The 16,882-nt window shown below is 47.2% G+C and overlaps 1 protein-coding gene across 1 annotated transcript in view; it reads right to left on the bottom strand.

The window, feature by feature from the left end:
* VPS39 (VPS39 subunit of HOPS complex) overlaps positions 1-16,882 on the bottom strand; it is a 109,887-nt gene that overhangs the window by 14,005 nt on the left and 79,000 nt on the right. Inside the window, exons 21-24 of the mRNA XM_029598634.1 lie at positions 12,401-12,446; positions 5,985-6,134; positions 4,823-4,957; positions 4,110-4,201 (exon numbers count right to left, since the gene is read on the bottom strand). Coding sequence (XP_029454494.1) covers positions 4,110-4,201; positions 4,823-4,957; positions 5,985-6,134; positions 12,401-12,446 — 423 coding nt within the window. The remainder of the gene's footprint in view (positions 1-4,109; positions 4,202-4,822; positions 4,958-5,984; positions 6,135-12,400; positions 12,447-16,882) is intronic.

The raw sequence follows: 16,882 nt of genomic DNA, 5'->3' as shown, positions 1-16,882 counted from the left end.
TGGGAACTGTCCGAGTGGGCACGCTACTTTAGTATTAGAAAACCAGGAGCCTGGTTCCAGGACACTGGAGAAACCCCTGCTTTATTCAAACCTCAAGAGCTAGGCAGGCGTTGTCAGGAAAAATTCCTGCTGCACCACCAGTTTGTCCTACCATCTGCTGGAGGTAGAGAATACCGAGGAAATATTTGGACTGCATCACAGGTTAGCTGCGATGACAGAGAGAAAAGCTGTGCTCTCTACCCCCATCTGCTCGTAGGAAGGAACAACCCACTTGTCTGGACTGGTAGCAGGACGAGGAGGAAGAAAATGATTTCTCTTAATGATTGTTCCCCAAAGTTGGTATTTTTGAAGAATTCATATATAGGGGGTCACACAATCCTCAGAAAAGCCTGGAATGAAAAGCTCTAAAATTTTGAGTTCTAGTTGCCAAGCAACCACAAACTATCAGCAGTTTGTGCCAACTTTCAGTTCCCCTCCTGCCAAAGCAAGAAGCAGAGAGAATACTAACTTCAGCAATTTCTTTCTCCAAAAGGTATGTATGTTGCACGGATCCACACTTATGGGGATTAGCAACTATGATGCGTTGGTTATCACATTCATAGACATCCAGAGATAAGAAGACCAGGAACGAAAACAGTTGAATTCCAAGTGATGCTAACAGAAGATATGGAAATTAAATTAGAACTGTGATGATGTTAACTTGACTTTACCAAGGCAAAGGCAAAAAAGGGGACAGGGGAAACGCGTTTTGTTGTGGACCAATCAGGCTTGGACCTCATAGCCCGCCCCTCAGACAGGTGGGACTGGGAATCCATACCAGAACATGCTGCCTGCTGCTTATAAGCCTTATGTAGCAGCAAAACAAACTCATCAGAAAAAGGCTTTAAGGCCCCAGCCACAGGAGAGGATCCAGGCAGCATGGGAACCTCTTCTCCATCCAAGCCTCCCCTGATCCTCCCCAGAGCCTGAACACGCTGGGGACAGCTGCGGAGGAGAATCCCTCCACCCCCAACGACGTGGGAACAGCTGAAAGAGAATTCAAAATGGCCACCGTTCCCATGCTGAGCAGGAAGGGATCCTCACGCCGACGCAAACCCTGATGCGATACTGAATCAGGAGTGGAGACCCTCCATTGCCTCTTAGCACTCATCCAGCCATCAGTCGGACGAACCCATTGGTGCCCGATGACCACCGACTGCTCGCCGCCCACTTTTTCCAAATGGCCACCGGTTTTCGGAAGTGCCCCGAGTGTCCGAGGACTATGTCCATTACAGACCCTCATGATGAATGTGTCTTATGCTTGGGGCCTTCCCACAACATCCAAAGGTGCACTAGTTGTGCCCAAATGACCCTAAAGGCCACCGCACCCGCCTAGAAAAGATGGAGCACCTGTTCGCCTCTAAGCGCTCGTCTCTATTGACTCCAGCCAAGAGCGCATCGAGTCGGAAGCCTTCTTCATCATCGATTCTATCTCCATAGACGTCTCAGCAACATTGAGATGCCGGTGACTGGCCATCACCAGCATCGTCCCGCACAAAGGTTTCGACATTCACCACCAGGAACCGACTGCAAAGAACGAGATAAACTTACCGGCGTTAGCAGAGGTTGGCGGTCGATGGGGGACCATGGGCCAGTGAAAAATTTTGAAATTTCTGAGAAAAAAATTCCATGAGGAAAAAATTGTGAGAAATTCTCACAGAGCTCCTAAGAGCCATGAGGCAACTGCTGCGCAGAAAAAAAGACTGAAGGGGGACCACTGCTGGATGCAGGGTTAGTATTCCGTGATAGGGCTCCATCTGATGATGTCACTCATCATCCTGCTTGTCCTGGGAGAACTGCTGATTGCGTTATCTTGTCTCCATGCAGCTGGGCCTGCTGCAGAGGAACAGAAGCTACACTGCTCTCTTCTCCAGCCCAGGCCTGCCCGATGATCAAACCAGAAATTAAAAAAATTTTTTAAAAAGGGTAAGAAACAGCAGCCACATAAAAGAAATTCAAGCAAAAACATTAAAAAAATTTAAAAAAAGGAATACTTCCCTGCTGCTGGCAACACCTCTGGGAAGGAGCCTTCAGGAGATAAGAGGGAACCAGGACCCTTGGACTGTCAGACCCCTGAATCTGCTGCAAGCTAAAGCTGATCAGGGATTACCAAGCCCCCACTCATCTGGCTAGACCTGAGGGATGGCCCACGAAGGAACATAATACCTCAGGGAGCATTTTCTAACTTCTCTTCTTCTATCCCTCCTTTCTTTTTTTCCTTAACTGCAAGTTTGCACCTCTACCATCTGCTGGAGACAGAGAAATACTGAGAGACTGCAGGTGGCACTCTCGGTTATGTAACAGTGCCTCAAAGTTTTCTGTTCTCTGCCTCCATCTGCTGGTAGGAATGCAAAACCCACTTGTCTGGATTGATCTGGAGTACGAACAGGAAAGTCATAAATAATCTGCTTCCAGGACCCCATGGCCCAACCTAGTCTCCGTTCTGTCATGGAGATTCAGCCTATAATGCTTCATAAATGTGTGCACTGAGAATCACATGGCTGCCTTGCAGATGTCAACTGGTGCTACTGCTCTATATTCTGCCCATGTTGCTGCCTATGCTCTCGCAATGTGCGCTCTCAGGCCTTTTGGGACCAGTTTCCCTGAAATCACGTAGGCTGTCTCTATCACCTCTGTAATCTATCTGGTGATACATGCTTTGGAGGCTGCCTCTCCTTTTCACCTCTCTGCAAATAATACAAACTTGTCTGATTTCCAAAACCAATTGGTCACCTTAAATTATCTCAAGAACAATCTGCAAACATCCAGGAATTATAGTTCCTTCCTCTTCCCTATATATTCTGTCTTCCTGAACCCAAGTAAGGAAATTACCTGACTGAGGTGAAATTCTGATGCAACTTGTTTAATTTGGGTAGGCTATAAAACATTTAAAAAATAAATACATAGAAAGTTTTGGTTGGAGACAGAACTACTGACTATTTCCCTGCTGTACCAGCCTATAAAGGGAGGGATGTCAGGGTGAGAAAGTTTGCACTCTGCCTCCATCTGCTGGTAAGGGGGACAAATCCTACTGGTCTGGCAGGACAAAGAGGAATAGCATGTTAGGAATGATTTGTAAAGCAATAGAAAATAAGACAGAGAATAGCATAATGTCTCTATTGATCCACTGGTGCAACTGCACTTTGAAGTACAATGTGCAGTTCTGGTCACCCCATCTCAAAAAAGATAAAAAGGAACTAGGAAAAGTACAGAGAAGAGCAGCAAAAAATGATAAAGGAGATTGATCAGAAAGGATATAATTGTGGTAAACTCATGTAAATATGGGATAGCTATTTATCTTTTCAGACAGTACTAGGACTAGGGGACATTTCCTGAAACTAACAGGTAGCAGATTTAAATCAAATCAAAAAAAGTATTTCTTCATATAGTTCACAATCAAGCAGTGGAATTTGTTGCTAGAGGATAGGATCAAGGTATCTAGCATAGCTAGGTTTAAAAAAAAAAAAGGTTTGGACAAGTTTCCGGAGGAAAGTCCATAAATCATTATTAGCCAGGTATATCTGGGAGTGACCAACTAGAAATTGATCTTTGCTTTGGGATCGGATGTTGGGTAACATGTAACCTAGATTGGCCTCCTTCAGCAACAGGATGCTGGACTCGAATGACTTTTAGTCTGACTCAGCATGGCAATCTTATATTCTTGTATGCTCATCTACCCGGATAGGTAGAAAACCAAATGAGGAAGACAGCAAAATGGACTTGGATAAGAAGCGATACCCTACAACTAGTTACGTTTCTCTTGCTGACAGCTAAGATTTACTTTTAGCTGTATAGACTAGAATTAACTGGGCAGACAATGTGTCATTATCTTTATCTACCATCATCTACTATAGTCTTTTGTAACTCAACTCCACAATGACAAAAGGCAGTGTTAAGTTTTATATCTCTCCTACCATCTGGATGAATCCATTTAGCTTCTTGTTGACTTTGACAAAAGGGATGACAGCAGGTTAACTGAAGCAGCTCCAAAGCTTTGAGATAGCGGGTCTGATGGAGGAAATACCCTATACAGAAAACGTCAGAGGAGACTGAGCAATGAATGACCTCACCTGTTTCCAATCTTCTTCTTGCACATGTTACACACTTTCTCTTCTGTGATGACACACTTCACCTGCTGGTGCAATATCCTCTCTTCCTGCACCTAAGAGGGAAAGACGATACAAGCACAGAGCTATGCAAAAGGAGTCTAAAGGCTGGCACTTTGAAATGTCCATCTCCAACGTATGGTGCTTTACCATTCTCGACTTCAGTAGATCATTCCAGTCTAAGGAGACTAATGTTTCAAAGGCATATTCTGCAGTTAAGAATAGCATGTTCTCACCTCTGGAAACAGATCTGGACAATATTCTAAATGGAAAAGTGCGGAAGGCTCTCACTTCTAGGAAGACATCAGGGCAGAAACCTACAGATAAATCTGAAAATATTCTGAAAAGGAAAAAGCGGGGAACAGCATTCTGCAGGGAAATAGAAGAGAAATGTTCTCCCCTCTAAAAGAAGATTGAGACAATATTTTGTAGGTCCAAGTTTTAGAAAGATTAATCTGTAGTGCTCTGAGGAACAGATGCCAGCATCACCAGTGACATGTTCCATCGAGTTTTCAGGATATTGGAATAAGTATATTAAGAAGCTATGTCCGAAGGAAAGAGGTGCTGCTAGATACTAGATATGTGAATTGTGTTTTATTATGAGGGTTCTATTTTGAAAGCCGCTCAGAGCTTTTGCTATTGGGTGGCATAGAACTAAAATAAATAAATATACATACTCTCAGGAACTCTGCATGTAGGAGGTTCTTCAGCACTTGATTGAATCGCTTCCTTTGGGAGTTTTCCTCCAGGACCTTTTCCAGGAAGATACGGATCTCTCCTATTTGCGTGTTTGCTGGAAGCAGGCTTATTGCCTACAGAGAGAATGTTTATAGGTGTGGGAAGGAGTGGAGGGTGAAATTGGAACAGGAAATGAAAAAACATGCCAGGGAAAAAACTGATGTAAAAGACGCAGCATCAATAATCAAATGCTTTTATGGTGATACTAATATTACGTATTTCTGTAGCAATACTAGATATATACACAGCACTGTAAAAATGCATATAGATTCTGCTCCACAGAGCTTCCCATCTAGTCAACACACAGTATAAATAAATAGGGGGGGGGGGCCTCAGGAAATTATTACATGAACATGGTTAGAATCGATAAGGCTTTTATCAGGAAGAGCCAAGATTTAATATATAGAAGCAACCTCAAAAAAGGTAGGCTTCAGGTGAAACTCAATTATGATCAGAGAGGGGGCTTGACACACCAGTTTTGAATGACAACAAATGCTGAATCATGTAACTATGTAATACTGTTGCATTTTTGTAAATTCTCTTTTCCATTTTATCTTATCGCTCTTTATTGGTTTTCATTCTGTTAAGTTTGCTTCTTCCTTGCTTCCTATATCCTATTTATCGGTTGTCCTGTTTCCCCCCTCCCCTGTTTATTGTACTTTCCATCATATATATATATATATATATATATATATATATATATATATATACATACACACACACACACAAATAGAGAGGGGGTCAATTCATAATCAGTTTTTGAAGGCCTGCTCACAGCTATACAAATTACTTCATGATTTGATCACGCAGCACAAAATTCAGTGCTAACTAGGGACTCTGGATTGCAAGCAAGGTTTTGGGTCACTCTCTTTTGGGATTTCAAACTCCAAACCGAAAGCAGACCAGATTTTGTAGTTTTTACAAGTGGGTTACACAAGGCATAATTTGAAGATGAAAAAAGAAATACTACCCAAAGTAGCTAGCATTAGGAACTTGCCAATTACAGATAAATGATCCCTTTCCTACCTCTGTCACTGTCATTTAGTGGGGCTATTTCTGATGAGTGCCCTCATGCTACTCCTTGGTGCAAAGCTCTCCTACCTTGGTGGTATCCAATTTTCCATGATGCAGTTCTAAGACATTCAGTGCTGCCTGCAGATTTGCTTGAGGTTCTATCAGCTGCATTTTAATTGGCCCCAGGCAGTGAACATCAGGAGGGGATAAGTACATGCGGAGCAGGGAGAGGTACACCTGTAGCAAACAAACATAGTGGAACAAATGGTAAAACAATCACAGCTGCAGAGAGGTTGTAGATCTCTGCAAGCCTCTAGGAAATAAATAAGTCCACATCAAGGTCAGTGGAGAAATAACTTACCTGATAATCTCGTTTTACTTAGTGTAGACAGATGGGCTCAGGACCAATGGGTTTGTGCACCCCTGCCAGCAGATGGAGATGGAGTCAGGTTTCAAAGTTGATATCACCCTAGATACACCCTTGCAGTGACCTCAGTCCTTCAGTATTCACTTCAAAAACCACTGTGGACTTACTATTGAAAAAAACTTGATTAAAAACAGTTAACCATAACTGTACTCAACCAAACAAACACTAAACCCCAGTAAGATTATAGATGCCCTGATCTAGGGACTGGATGACAGCTTAACCCGTAATCTCTTGGAATCTATATCCACTCCACAGGCAAATCCTTGGCACTGTTCTTGGGCAGAGTCCATCTGTTTACATTAAGGAAAACAAAATTATCAGGTAAGTAATTTCTCCATTTCCTAGCGTATAGCTACTTGGACTCAGGACCAATGGGATGTACAAAAGCTACTCATGATGAGGGCAGGAGGCTGCCCATGGTCTGGTTAACACTGCCCTTGCAAAGGCTGCGACCTCCCCAGCCTGAAAGTTCAGACAATAGAACCTGGAGAAGTTGTGCAAGAAGGACCATGTTGCTGCTCGGCAGATGTCAATGAGAAACAGCAGTCTAGCTTCCGCCCATTAGACTGCCTGAGCTCTAGCAAAATGAGTTTTAATCTGAAGGGGGTAATGGCTTTCCTTAATCCAGCAAGCTTCCTTCCACCGTGAAGGACAAATAGGTGGTCTGGCTTTTGGACTGATTCTGAAATTTCCAGATACCACATCAAAAGCCTACTGACATTCAAATGGCGGAGGAGGCAGCATTCTTCCGTGGCCTTGTGCTTATCTAGGGATGGCAAGAACTGGACTGATTCAAATAAAACTCCAAGACTCCCTTGGGCAAGAAGGATGGAATGGTACAAAGCTATACTGCTCCTGCAGTCATCCAGAGGAACAATTCCCGATACGACAATGCCTATAGTTCAGACATAAGACATCCTGAGCATACAGCCACCAGGAACATTGTTTTCAGGGTTAATAAACACAAGGCAAGACTGTGCAGCAGCCGAAAAGAAGGCCTTGCCAAAAACTCCAATACTAGATTAAGATTCACAAGGGAACCATAGGGGTGGCCGGATGTGCTTCACCCCTTTCAGAAAACAGGCCACGTCCAGATGAGCTGACAGGCGAGTTCTGTTCACCTTTCCCCTGAAACAGGAGAGAATCGTTACCTGGACCTTCAAGGAGTTAAGGGTCAAACCTTTATTCAAGCAGTCCTGCAAAAATTCCGGAATTAGTGGGATTTTTCACTATCCAAGGGGAAACAGCACGTTCCTCGCACCAGGCTTCAAATATTCTCCAGACTCGAACATATGCTAGGGACGTACAGAACTTCCGCGCGTGGAGCAAGATGGCAATTACTGCCGTCGAATATCCTTGCTTCATCAGGCAAGCCATCTCAAGGGCCAGACTGAAAGACAGAATCAAATTTGATCCTTGAGAAGGACCGGTCCCTGCTGTAGCAGGTCCCTGTGTGGCTGTGTGGTGGGAGGGTCTTCACCAGGATTCTCCGCATGTCTGCATACCTCAGACCTCTTGGGACAATCTAGAGCTACTAGTAGGACTAATCCCCTGTAGCACTCAATTCTGCGAATGACCCTGTCCAGGAGGGGCATGGAGGAAAGGCGTATAGCAGCTCCCCTTCTGGCCAGGTCTGAATGAGAGCATCGATCCCCATGGTCAACTGATCTCTTCTGCAACTGAAGAATCGGGGAACCTTTACATTATGAGATGAAGCCAGCAGGCCAATGGATGGGAGTCCCCACCAATCTACTACCAGCTGAAAGGCTTTGGCCAACAACGCCCACTCTCTTGTATACAGACTCTCCCTGCTTAGAAAGTCTGCTCCAACTTAGTCTTTTCCTGTGATGTGGGAGACTGAGATCATCTGTAGATGTATTTCCGCCCATTCCATAAGGAGATCTATCTCCTGTGACACTTGCTGGCTTTTGGTTCCAACCTGGCGGTTGAAATAGGCTACCACTGTTGCGTTGTCCAACATTATGCGGACTGCTTGACCTTGAGGTATATGGCTGAATTGTAGACACGCCAATCTGACTGCCCGGGCTTCCATGTGGTTTATGTTCCGGAGGGCCTCTTCCTTGGTCCAACGCCCCTGGGCTGTCAGTTTCTAACAGTGAGCTCCCCAGCCCCAGAGGCTCAAGTCTATTGTGAGGACCAGCCATTTCGGAGGGGATGGGGTACACCCCTACCCAGATGAGCTTCCTGCAGCCACCACTGGAGCAGAGAGCATACTTCCATCACTAAGTGGAGGCAAATCGAACAGTTTGAGACAGTGGGTTCCAACGTGACAGCAGGGAGTGTTGAAGTGGATGCATGTGTGCCCTCGGTCACAGCACTACTTCCAGGGTTGATGGCATCAAACCGAGGACTTGAAGATAGCTCCACACTGTCGGGCGTATCGTGTTCATCAACAGATGCACTTGGGAATTCAACTTCCTTATCCACGTGGTCGGGAGGAAGACCTTGCCCTGCTTGGTGTCAAACTGGACTCCCAGACATTTCAAGGATTGGGAGGATTTGAGACTGCTTTTGTCCAGGTTTACGACCCAACCGAGTTCCTGAAGCAAGGAGGTCAACCTGTTGGTCACCCGGAGACTCTCTTCCACAGACTTTGCCCAGATCAACCAGTTGTTCAATTACGGGTGCACCAAGATTCTCTCTTTTCTCAAAAGCTGCCGCTATGACCACAATCTTGGAAAAATTCTGGGGGTGGTGGCCAGGCCAAAAGGGCAGTGCTCAGAACTGATAATAGCAACCCAGTATCACAAAGCATAGGAAACATTGATATTCTTGCTGGATTGGAATATGTAGGTAGGCCTCAGATAGGTCCAGGGAGGTTAAGAACTCTTGATTGTATGGCCATTATCACAGAGTGTGGGATTTCCATGTGGAAATGAATCACTTGTAGATGTCTGTTCACAATTTTGAGGTCCAGGAAGGGGCGAAAGGAACCTTCCCCCCTTCTTGGGTACAAAGAAATAGATGGAATAATGCCCCATAATTTCCTGGAGTGCAGGTATTGGGATTATAGCCCTCATCCCAAAGAGCCTTAACAGGGTAGTCTCCACTGCCTGCTTCTTGTGCTGGGAGCAGCAAGGAGATAGCGTGAACATGCCCCAAGGAGTGCTCCGAAATTCCAGCGCATATCCTTCTCACATGACCTCTAGTACCCATTTTGTCCAAAGTGATCCCGACCCATCACTGGTAGAAGAGGGACAGTCAACCCCATTTCTCCTCGTTCCAAGGGTGGGTCAGCAAAACTTCACTGGGGGGTTCAGGACAAACCTGAACCTGAGCCTGACCCTCTCTTGGGCTGTTGACTCCGAAAGGACTGAAACCTCCCAAAGGACAGAGACCTCTGAAATATCGAGTTTCTATAGGGGCAAAAACATTGGGAGCCCCTGGATAGATCCCTCATGGGCAAGGGGCACTGTAACTGCTTTCTCTTATCTTCTGGTAGCCAGGGTACTGAGATGATTCACCCCATTTACTGGCCAGCTTTTCCAATTAGCTTCCGAAGAGGAGTGATCCTTTAAAAGGGCATCTTTGTGAGATTTGCCTTGGAGATTGCATCTGCTGACCAATTCCACAGCCATAGCTGTCTTCTGGCCAGTGCCACTGAGACTACTCCTCCGGCCGAGGTATGGACTAGGTCCGAGTCCGGTTCAGCTAAAAAAGAAGCAATTTGTAAAGTCATTGCTATTGCGTCAAAGGCCTGTTTAAAGATGGACTCCATCCACCTATCATGTGCATTCTTTAAGGCCACTCCTCCCTCCACTGGGATAGTTGTTTGCTTAGAGACAGCACAGACCAGTGCATCCACTTTAGGGAAACACAAATGATCTCTCGCTGCTGGATCCAGTGGGTATAGAGCTTCTAATGCTTATACACTTTTAAAACTTGCTTCTGGGGCATCCCATTCCAGGTCAATCAACTCCTGGATGGCTTCCAGTACTGGAAAGTAGCAAGAGGCTTTATTTAGGGAAATCAAAATGGGATTCTTCTTTGGTTCCATCAGAGTCTACCCCAGGAACGCCCAGCATCTTCAGGGTCTGGGAAACCAGGGCCGGCAATTTATCTCTATGAAAAAACCGTAACATGGTCCAATATGGTTCTAAACCAGGAGGGATTTCCCCATCTTCCAAGGAATCTGGATCCTCTTCTTCATCCATGCTATCCGTGTCCTTGCCAGGGATATCCTTGGTGAGTCGAGGCATGCCTCGACGTCTGCCGATAGGACTTGGAGAGGGAGGGCTTATAGGCTAAGATTCCGTCCGGACAGGAGCAAGTGAGGTAGCAGACTGCGCATGTATGAAGGCTTGAAGGCCTTGAAAGAATTCCATCCAAGAGAAGGCGGCTGGGTCCATGCCTAGCCCAGGAGGTACTGGGGTAGGTGCCACTAAATTTCCCTCTCCCATGGCTGACCCAATCCCGGGCTTACTCATATCCGGGGTACTTCCAGTTAAGGCTGTGGCTGACCCATCCTCTGAATGGGAGGAGCCAGACTTAGCAAAGTCCAGGGAGGCCAACTCTCCCTGGGCTTCCTCACAGTTCTGATTATAAGCAAGAATCCAGGTCAGACTGTGCAGCCCTAATATGACAAGCAGCACAGAGAGTAAGGCGCTTATGTTTCTTTGCTTCCGGAACCACTAGCAATGGTAACTGCGTGTTCAGACAACTCGCGCTTAAAGTTTTATGTGAACGCAGACTGCAGTGAAGTGCACGCACAGCCCATGTGCCTGATTTTACTTGTATTCTGCACCTAGTAAGTTGTGCATGTATGTACGCATGCGATGTTATGCGTGTGGCATTACACGCACAGTGCATGTGCGGGCACACACTGCGCGTACCGAAGCTCTATGGTGGGCAATACAAGTACAAAACACGCGCAAGACGGCGCCACCGTGGCCTACCACACAGTGTGCCAAGCCTAAAGCGGGGCCTAGCCCACTGGGGGGCCAGCTCAACCTGCTTGGAAGCCCACTTCCCCCTACCCCAACAGTATCGGGAACGATATCGGTACGGTGCGCCAAGCAAGAAGACCAGAGGAAGTCTTACCGAAACCCCTTCAATGTCTCTGAATCGGGAGGAAATCCTCTTTTTTTTTTTTAACCTTACCTGTGCTCAGTGCTTACCGGCTGAGTACAGAAACAGTCTCCGGCTGCGGGGGGAGAGGGCTTTGGCTATCACTGCCGCACTCGGCTTCCTGCGTCTGCTGCCTTTCAGCTGCTTCAACAGCAAAGTCCACAACGGGAACCAGCTACTGGACCAAGGCATTCGAGAGATTTCGGAAATCATCTCAGGAATTCTCAACTGGGGGAGGGACCTTTTAGGTATCACCGCAGGAGAGCGGGGCTCAATCTTTCCTCCAATTTAAAAGTAGAATTTCTTCTTCCAAAGGGTACAGCGATCCCCATAGGGAAAGCATGTCCGCATCTGCTGGAGATGGAGAAATACTGAAGGCTGAGATCACTACAGGGGTGTATCTACGGTGATTGTCAGCTTTGAAACCTGACTCCATCCCTATCTACTGGCAGGGGAGCATTGGTCCTGAGTCCGTCTGGCTACACGCTAGGAAAATACAAAATAAAGCAAAGCCCCAGCAATGCTAAAAATTGAAGGCCTGTGGCAAAAAATTTTGTTGGCAAGTTTTATTTTAAGAAATGGGTGGGAGATGGAGTAGAGATTCAATTCTCAATTAACCTTCTTTTGCATAAAACAGCATTATCCAAGGCCTTTTTATACAGATCAGTCTGATCTTCTGCACATTCTTTTAATGCTCTGATGCTGAAAATATACATGGGAGATGATTCTCATCCGCACAACAGGATCTCAGACACCACAGATAATATATTGAAGGCAGTCCTTTTCTTTGTTGCTTTTTCACTGAGTCCTGTTTTCATGAGCACAGACCTTTATCAGACTTTATCTTGAAACTCAATATTTATATAACAATGGTTTAAAAGAAAGAGGTATAAAGACATACATTCAGAAAAATACGCTTTTAATATTCTGTAAGCGAGAAGCATGTACGGAGAGACAGACAGGGAGCTGTGGGACTGAAGTTACTCACATCTTTGTTGCCCTCTTTTTTTCTATCATAGTGTCTATGGCAATATCTGAAACAGAACAACAAGATAAGCCTCTACACATCTGAATGTATTTAGGTTCTCTCGGTATTGTTTGTGAAGTTGGATGCTGGACTCCGAATACATCCTCCATCAAATACAACCAAGATCTGGCCTTTAGAGAAAATCTTATCACTTAAAAACAGAGAAAGCTGCCAGGGGTTCAGAAAAAATATAGGAAATATTCAGATGTTTTTGAACCCAGTTTCTTTTTATGAATGTGATCATCACTTGCCTCGATTTGGAAGACACCGCCAGGCCCAGTTACAGACTTGGTATCTGTATGTAGTCTGAAACAGCAAACCCTCCCTCCAATCCCTTTTCCCCACCTAGTTGACTCTCTGTAAAATGCATACCTGGGAACCTTTCAGTTGTGGTCACCCTGAGATTCTGTGCAGATCTGGGGAGGGATAAGTGCATCAACTTTCTCTTTCCTCCCCCACATATTTTCTCTATCTTTCCATCTTTCCTCTCCTTTTCTAGGAATGATCCCAGCTCTCTACCTCTGCCCTAGTACCCACCCCCACCATTCTCTCCCTCCCTACGCATAGGTTCACAGGGTTTGTGTATGAATCTTACTCGGGAGAACAGAGCCATTTGCTTCCTGCTGCAGCCCCTCCCCTCCCAGGCAGCTTGCAAGGAAGAGAGGATGAGGTAGAGGCTTTAGCAGAAAAGAGCCACTCTATTCACTAATCCAGCCTCTCCCCCATCTTGCAGGAGGGAGAGCTGAATTTGGTGTGGGGAAAAAGAAAATTATTCCTTACCTGCTAATTTTCGTTCCTATAGTACCATGGATCAGTCCAGACAGTGGGTTATGTACCCCGTCCAGCAGATGGATTCAGACAAAGCTTCAGAGGGTGCTGCCTTATAAACCAGTGCACCCTCTGCCAATCCTCAGTATTAAGAATATCAAAGCAGTAGAAGCAGAAATGGATGGATCAAGGAAACAAAGCATGTTCAACTTCGGACAGTGTGTACGGATACACAAACTTGCGCAAATAGGCAAACTTGCAAAAAGAATCATTACACAGCCCTATAAACGAGAGGCTAAAAACAGAATTATGTGAGCAGAAAGGCAATCCCAAAACTATTCGAGCAGAAAACAGAGTTGATTCCAGAAATCCCATAAATTCTTACGGAGGGTGTCTGGACTGATCTGTGGTACTACAGGAATGAAAATTAGCAAGTAAGGAATAATTTTCTTTTCCCTGTACATACCTGGATCAGTCCAGGCAGTGGGATATACCAAAGCTTCCCTACATAGGGTGGGCCCCGGATAGCCCTGCTCGAATGACTCTATTGCCAAAAGACCCAAAAGTTGGCGACTGTAGATTCAAATGATAATGTCGAGCAAAAGTATGTAACGATTTCCAGGTCGCTGCTCGGCATATCTCCTGGGACGAGACCGACTGACTCTCCGCCCAGGACACTGCTTGTGCTCGAAGAGAGTGGGCCCTAATGCCCACTAGAGGCTGTCAACCTGCCCTTATATACTCTACTACTATAGCTTCTTTCAGCCAGCGAGCAACTGTAGTTTTCGTAGCCTTGGACCCCTTCTTTGGACCATTCCAGAGGACAAACAAATGATCCGACAAACGAAATTCATTAGTGACCTCCAGATAGCGAATCAGGATGCACTTGATATCAAGCTTACGGAGATCCCGGGGTTCGTCAGCTGAGAAAGATGGGAGTTCAACTGTCTGATTCATATGAAATGCGGAAACCACTTTGGGCAGAAAAAAGGGCACCGTGGGTAAAGTAACCCCCAAGTCCATGAAACGGAAGTAGGGCTCTCTGCAGGATAGCACCTGGAGCTCCGAAATCCGGCGGGCAGAGCAAAGGCCACGAGGAACAGAGTCTTGAGGGTGAGATCCTTAAGGGTAGCGGTGCGCATCGGCTCAAAAGGAGGGCCGCCCAAGATCCGGAGGACTAAGTTAGGCTCCAGGAAGGACAAGGGGCATGAACCAGCGGTTTCAGGTGTTTCACTCCCTTGAGGAACTGGACGACATCCAGGTGGGAGAAAATAGAGGTTCCCTCGCGTTGATGGACCAGGGAGCCAAGGGCAGCCACCTAAACCCTCAGTGAATTATAGGCTAGGCCCTTCTCCAGTCCGGTCTGTAGGAGCGACAGAATCTGAGCCACCGAAGCAGTCCGTGGCAACGCCGCTTTGGAGGTGGCACCAGGATTCGAAAATCTTCCAAACCCGGACATAAGTGACGGATGTAGAAGTCTTCCGAGCCTTGAAGAGTGTCGAAACTACGGCCTCTGGGTATCCTCGTTGCCTCAGTCGGTGCCTCTCAAAACCCAGGCCGCAAGACAAAAGCGATCTGCCTGGTCGAAAAATACTGGACCCTGATGCAGTAAGCATGACAGATGACCCAGGCGAAGAGGTCCGTCCACCGCGAAGTTGATCAAGTCCGCGAACCTCGGACAATGTGGCCATTCCAGCGCCACCAGTAACACCGGACCTTGGTGGACTTCTATTCTCCGGAGGACTTTGCCCACGAGCTGCCATGGCGGAAACACAGAGGAGAATGTGACGTGGCCATGGGAGGACTAAGACATCTACTCCTTCTGCGACATGCTCTTTTCTGTGACTGAAGAATCGCGTTGCCTTTGCATTGCGGGAGGAGGCCATCAGATCCAGGTGAGGGATCCCCCAACAATGGACTAGGAGTTTCACTGCCTCCTCGGAGAGTTCCCACTCCCCGGGATCTAAACGTTGTCGATTCAGGAAATCGGCCTGAATGTTGCCTACTCCTGCAATGTGGGAAGAAGCCAGTCGAGAGAGGTGGGTCTCCGCCCAATCCATCAATTTGTCCATCTCCAGCGAGACGTGACGATTCCTCGTGCCCCCCTGTCGATTGATGTACGCTCCCCGTGGTTGCATTATCTGAGAGGATCTGAACCACCCGATGATGAACAAGGGGGAGGAAACGCTTCAGTGCCAGACGAACCGCTCTGGTTTCTAAGCGACTGATCAGCCAGGTGGCTTGTAACACCGTCCACCGTCCCTGAACCGAACTCGTCTGGCACAGTGCTCCACAGCCGGAGAGACTGGCACCCGTGGTGACAACCACCCACTCTGAGATTTCCAATGGCGTCCCCTGTGCCAAATGAAGCGGGTCGAGCCACCAGAGTAGACTGTCCTTGACCTGCTGCGGGAGTGGGAGGATGGCCTGGAGCTCCTGAGACACCGACTTCCATCGGGAGAGTAATGCTCTCTGCAAAGGACGCATATGAGTAAAAGCTCAGGACACCAGATCGATAGTGGATGCCATGGAGCCCAGGACCTGGAGGTAATCCCAAGCTGTGGGAAGGGAGAGGCAAGAGAAACGCTGTACTTGCGCCATGCTTGACTGGGCCTGGTCCGGGCGCAGGAAAACCTTGCCCGCCGCCATGTCGAAACGTGCCCCCAGGAAGTCCAGAGACTGAGAAGGAGTAAGGCCACTCTTGGCGAAATTGACAACCCATCCGAGGGATTGGAGGAGATGTAATACTCTGTCGACTGCCCAGTGCCACTGGCTCAAGGTCTTTGCCCGAATGAGCCAGTCGTCGAGATATGGGTGGACTAGAATTCCCTCTCGTCGAAGAGCTGCAGCTACCACCACCATTACCTTCGTGAATGCCCGGGGGGCGGTCGCTAGGCCAAAAGGCAGACCTTGGAATTGGAAATGCTGCCCCAGGATCCTGAAGCGGAGAAAGTGCTGATGCGCCTTGAGGATGGGAATGTGCAGATAAGCCTCCGTCAGATCCAAGTGCAAGGTTTCCATCCTGAAGTGTGGGACCTTGAGTGACTTGTTGACCATCTTGAGATCCAAAATTGGGTGGAAGGAGCCTTCCTTCTTGGGAACCACAAAGTAGACTGAATAATGGCCTGATCCAACTTCCGTTGGCGACTCCTGGAGGATCGCTCCGAGGGCCAGGAGCCTGTCGAGTGTCTGTCGTACAATAAGTTGTTTTTGTGGTGGTCCGCAGGGAGAGAAGAGGAATCTGTCTCTTAGGGGTCAAGCAAAGTCTAATGCGCAGCTGTGCTTTAGAATATCCAGGACCCACTGATCAGATGTAATCTTGACCCACTCCTCGTAAAGGAAGGAGAGCCGCCCCCCTATCCTGGGGATCGGGGAGTGGGCCAGCCTGGCATCATTGTGAAGACTTTGAAGGTGCCCCTTGGGCCAGCCCATCTCGTGCCCGTCTCCAGCCTCGAAAGGAACGGGACCAGGACTGGGAACGTGAAGAGGGCGGACGAGAGGTCGTCTGTCTTGTGGTGCGGAAACATCATTGGCCCCGGAAGCAGCTTCTGATGGCACTGAATGTCCTAGCAGTCCGCGGCTGATCCTCCGGAAGCCTGTGTACCGTATTCTCTCTGCGGGACTTGATAATCTGGTCTCCAGAACTCGGAGAAGGTCATATGAGCATCTACTCCA

This window comes from Rhinatrema bivittatum, chromosome 4 (assembly GCF_901001135.1).
Source record: "Rhinatrema bivittatum chromosome 4, aRhiBiv1.1, whole genome shotgun sequence".
NCBI lineage: Eukaryota > Metazoa > Chordata > Amphibia > Gymnophiona > Rhinatrematidae > Rhinatrema > Rhinatrema bivittatum.
Note: the sequence above shows the minus strand (reverse complement) of the source record. Positions and strands in the feature narration are given on the sequence as shown.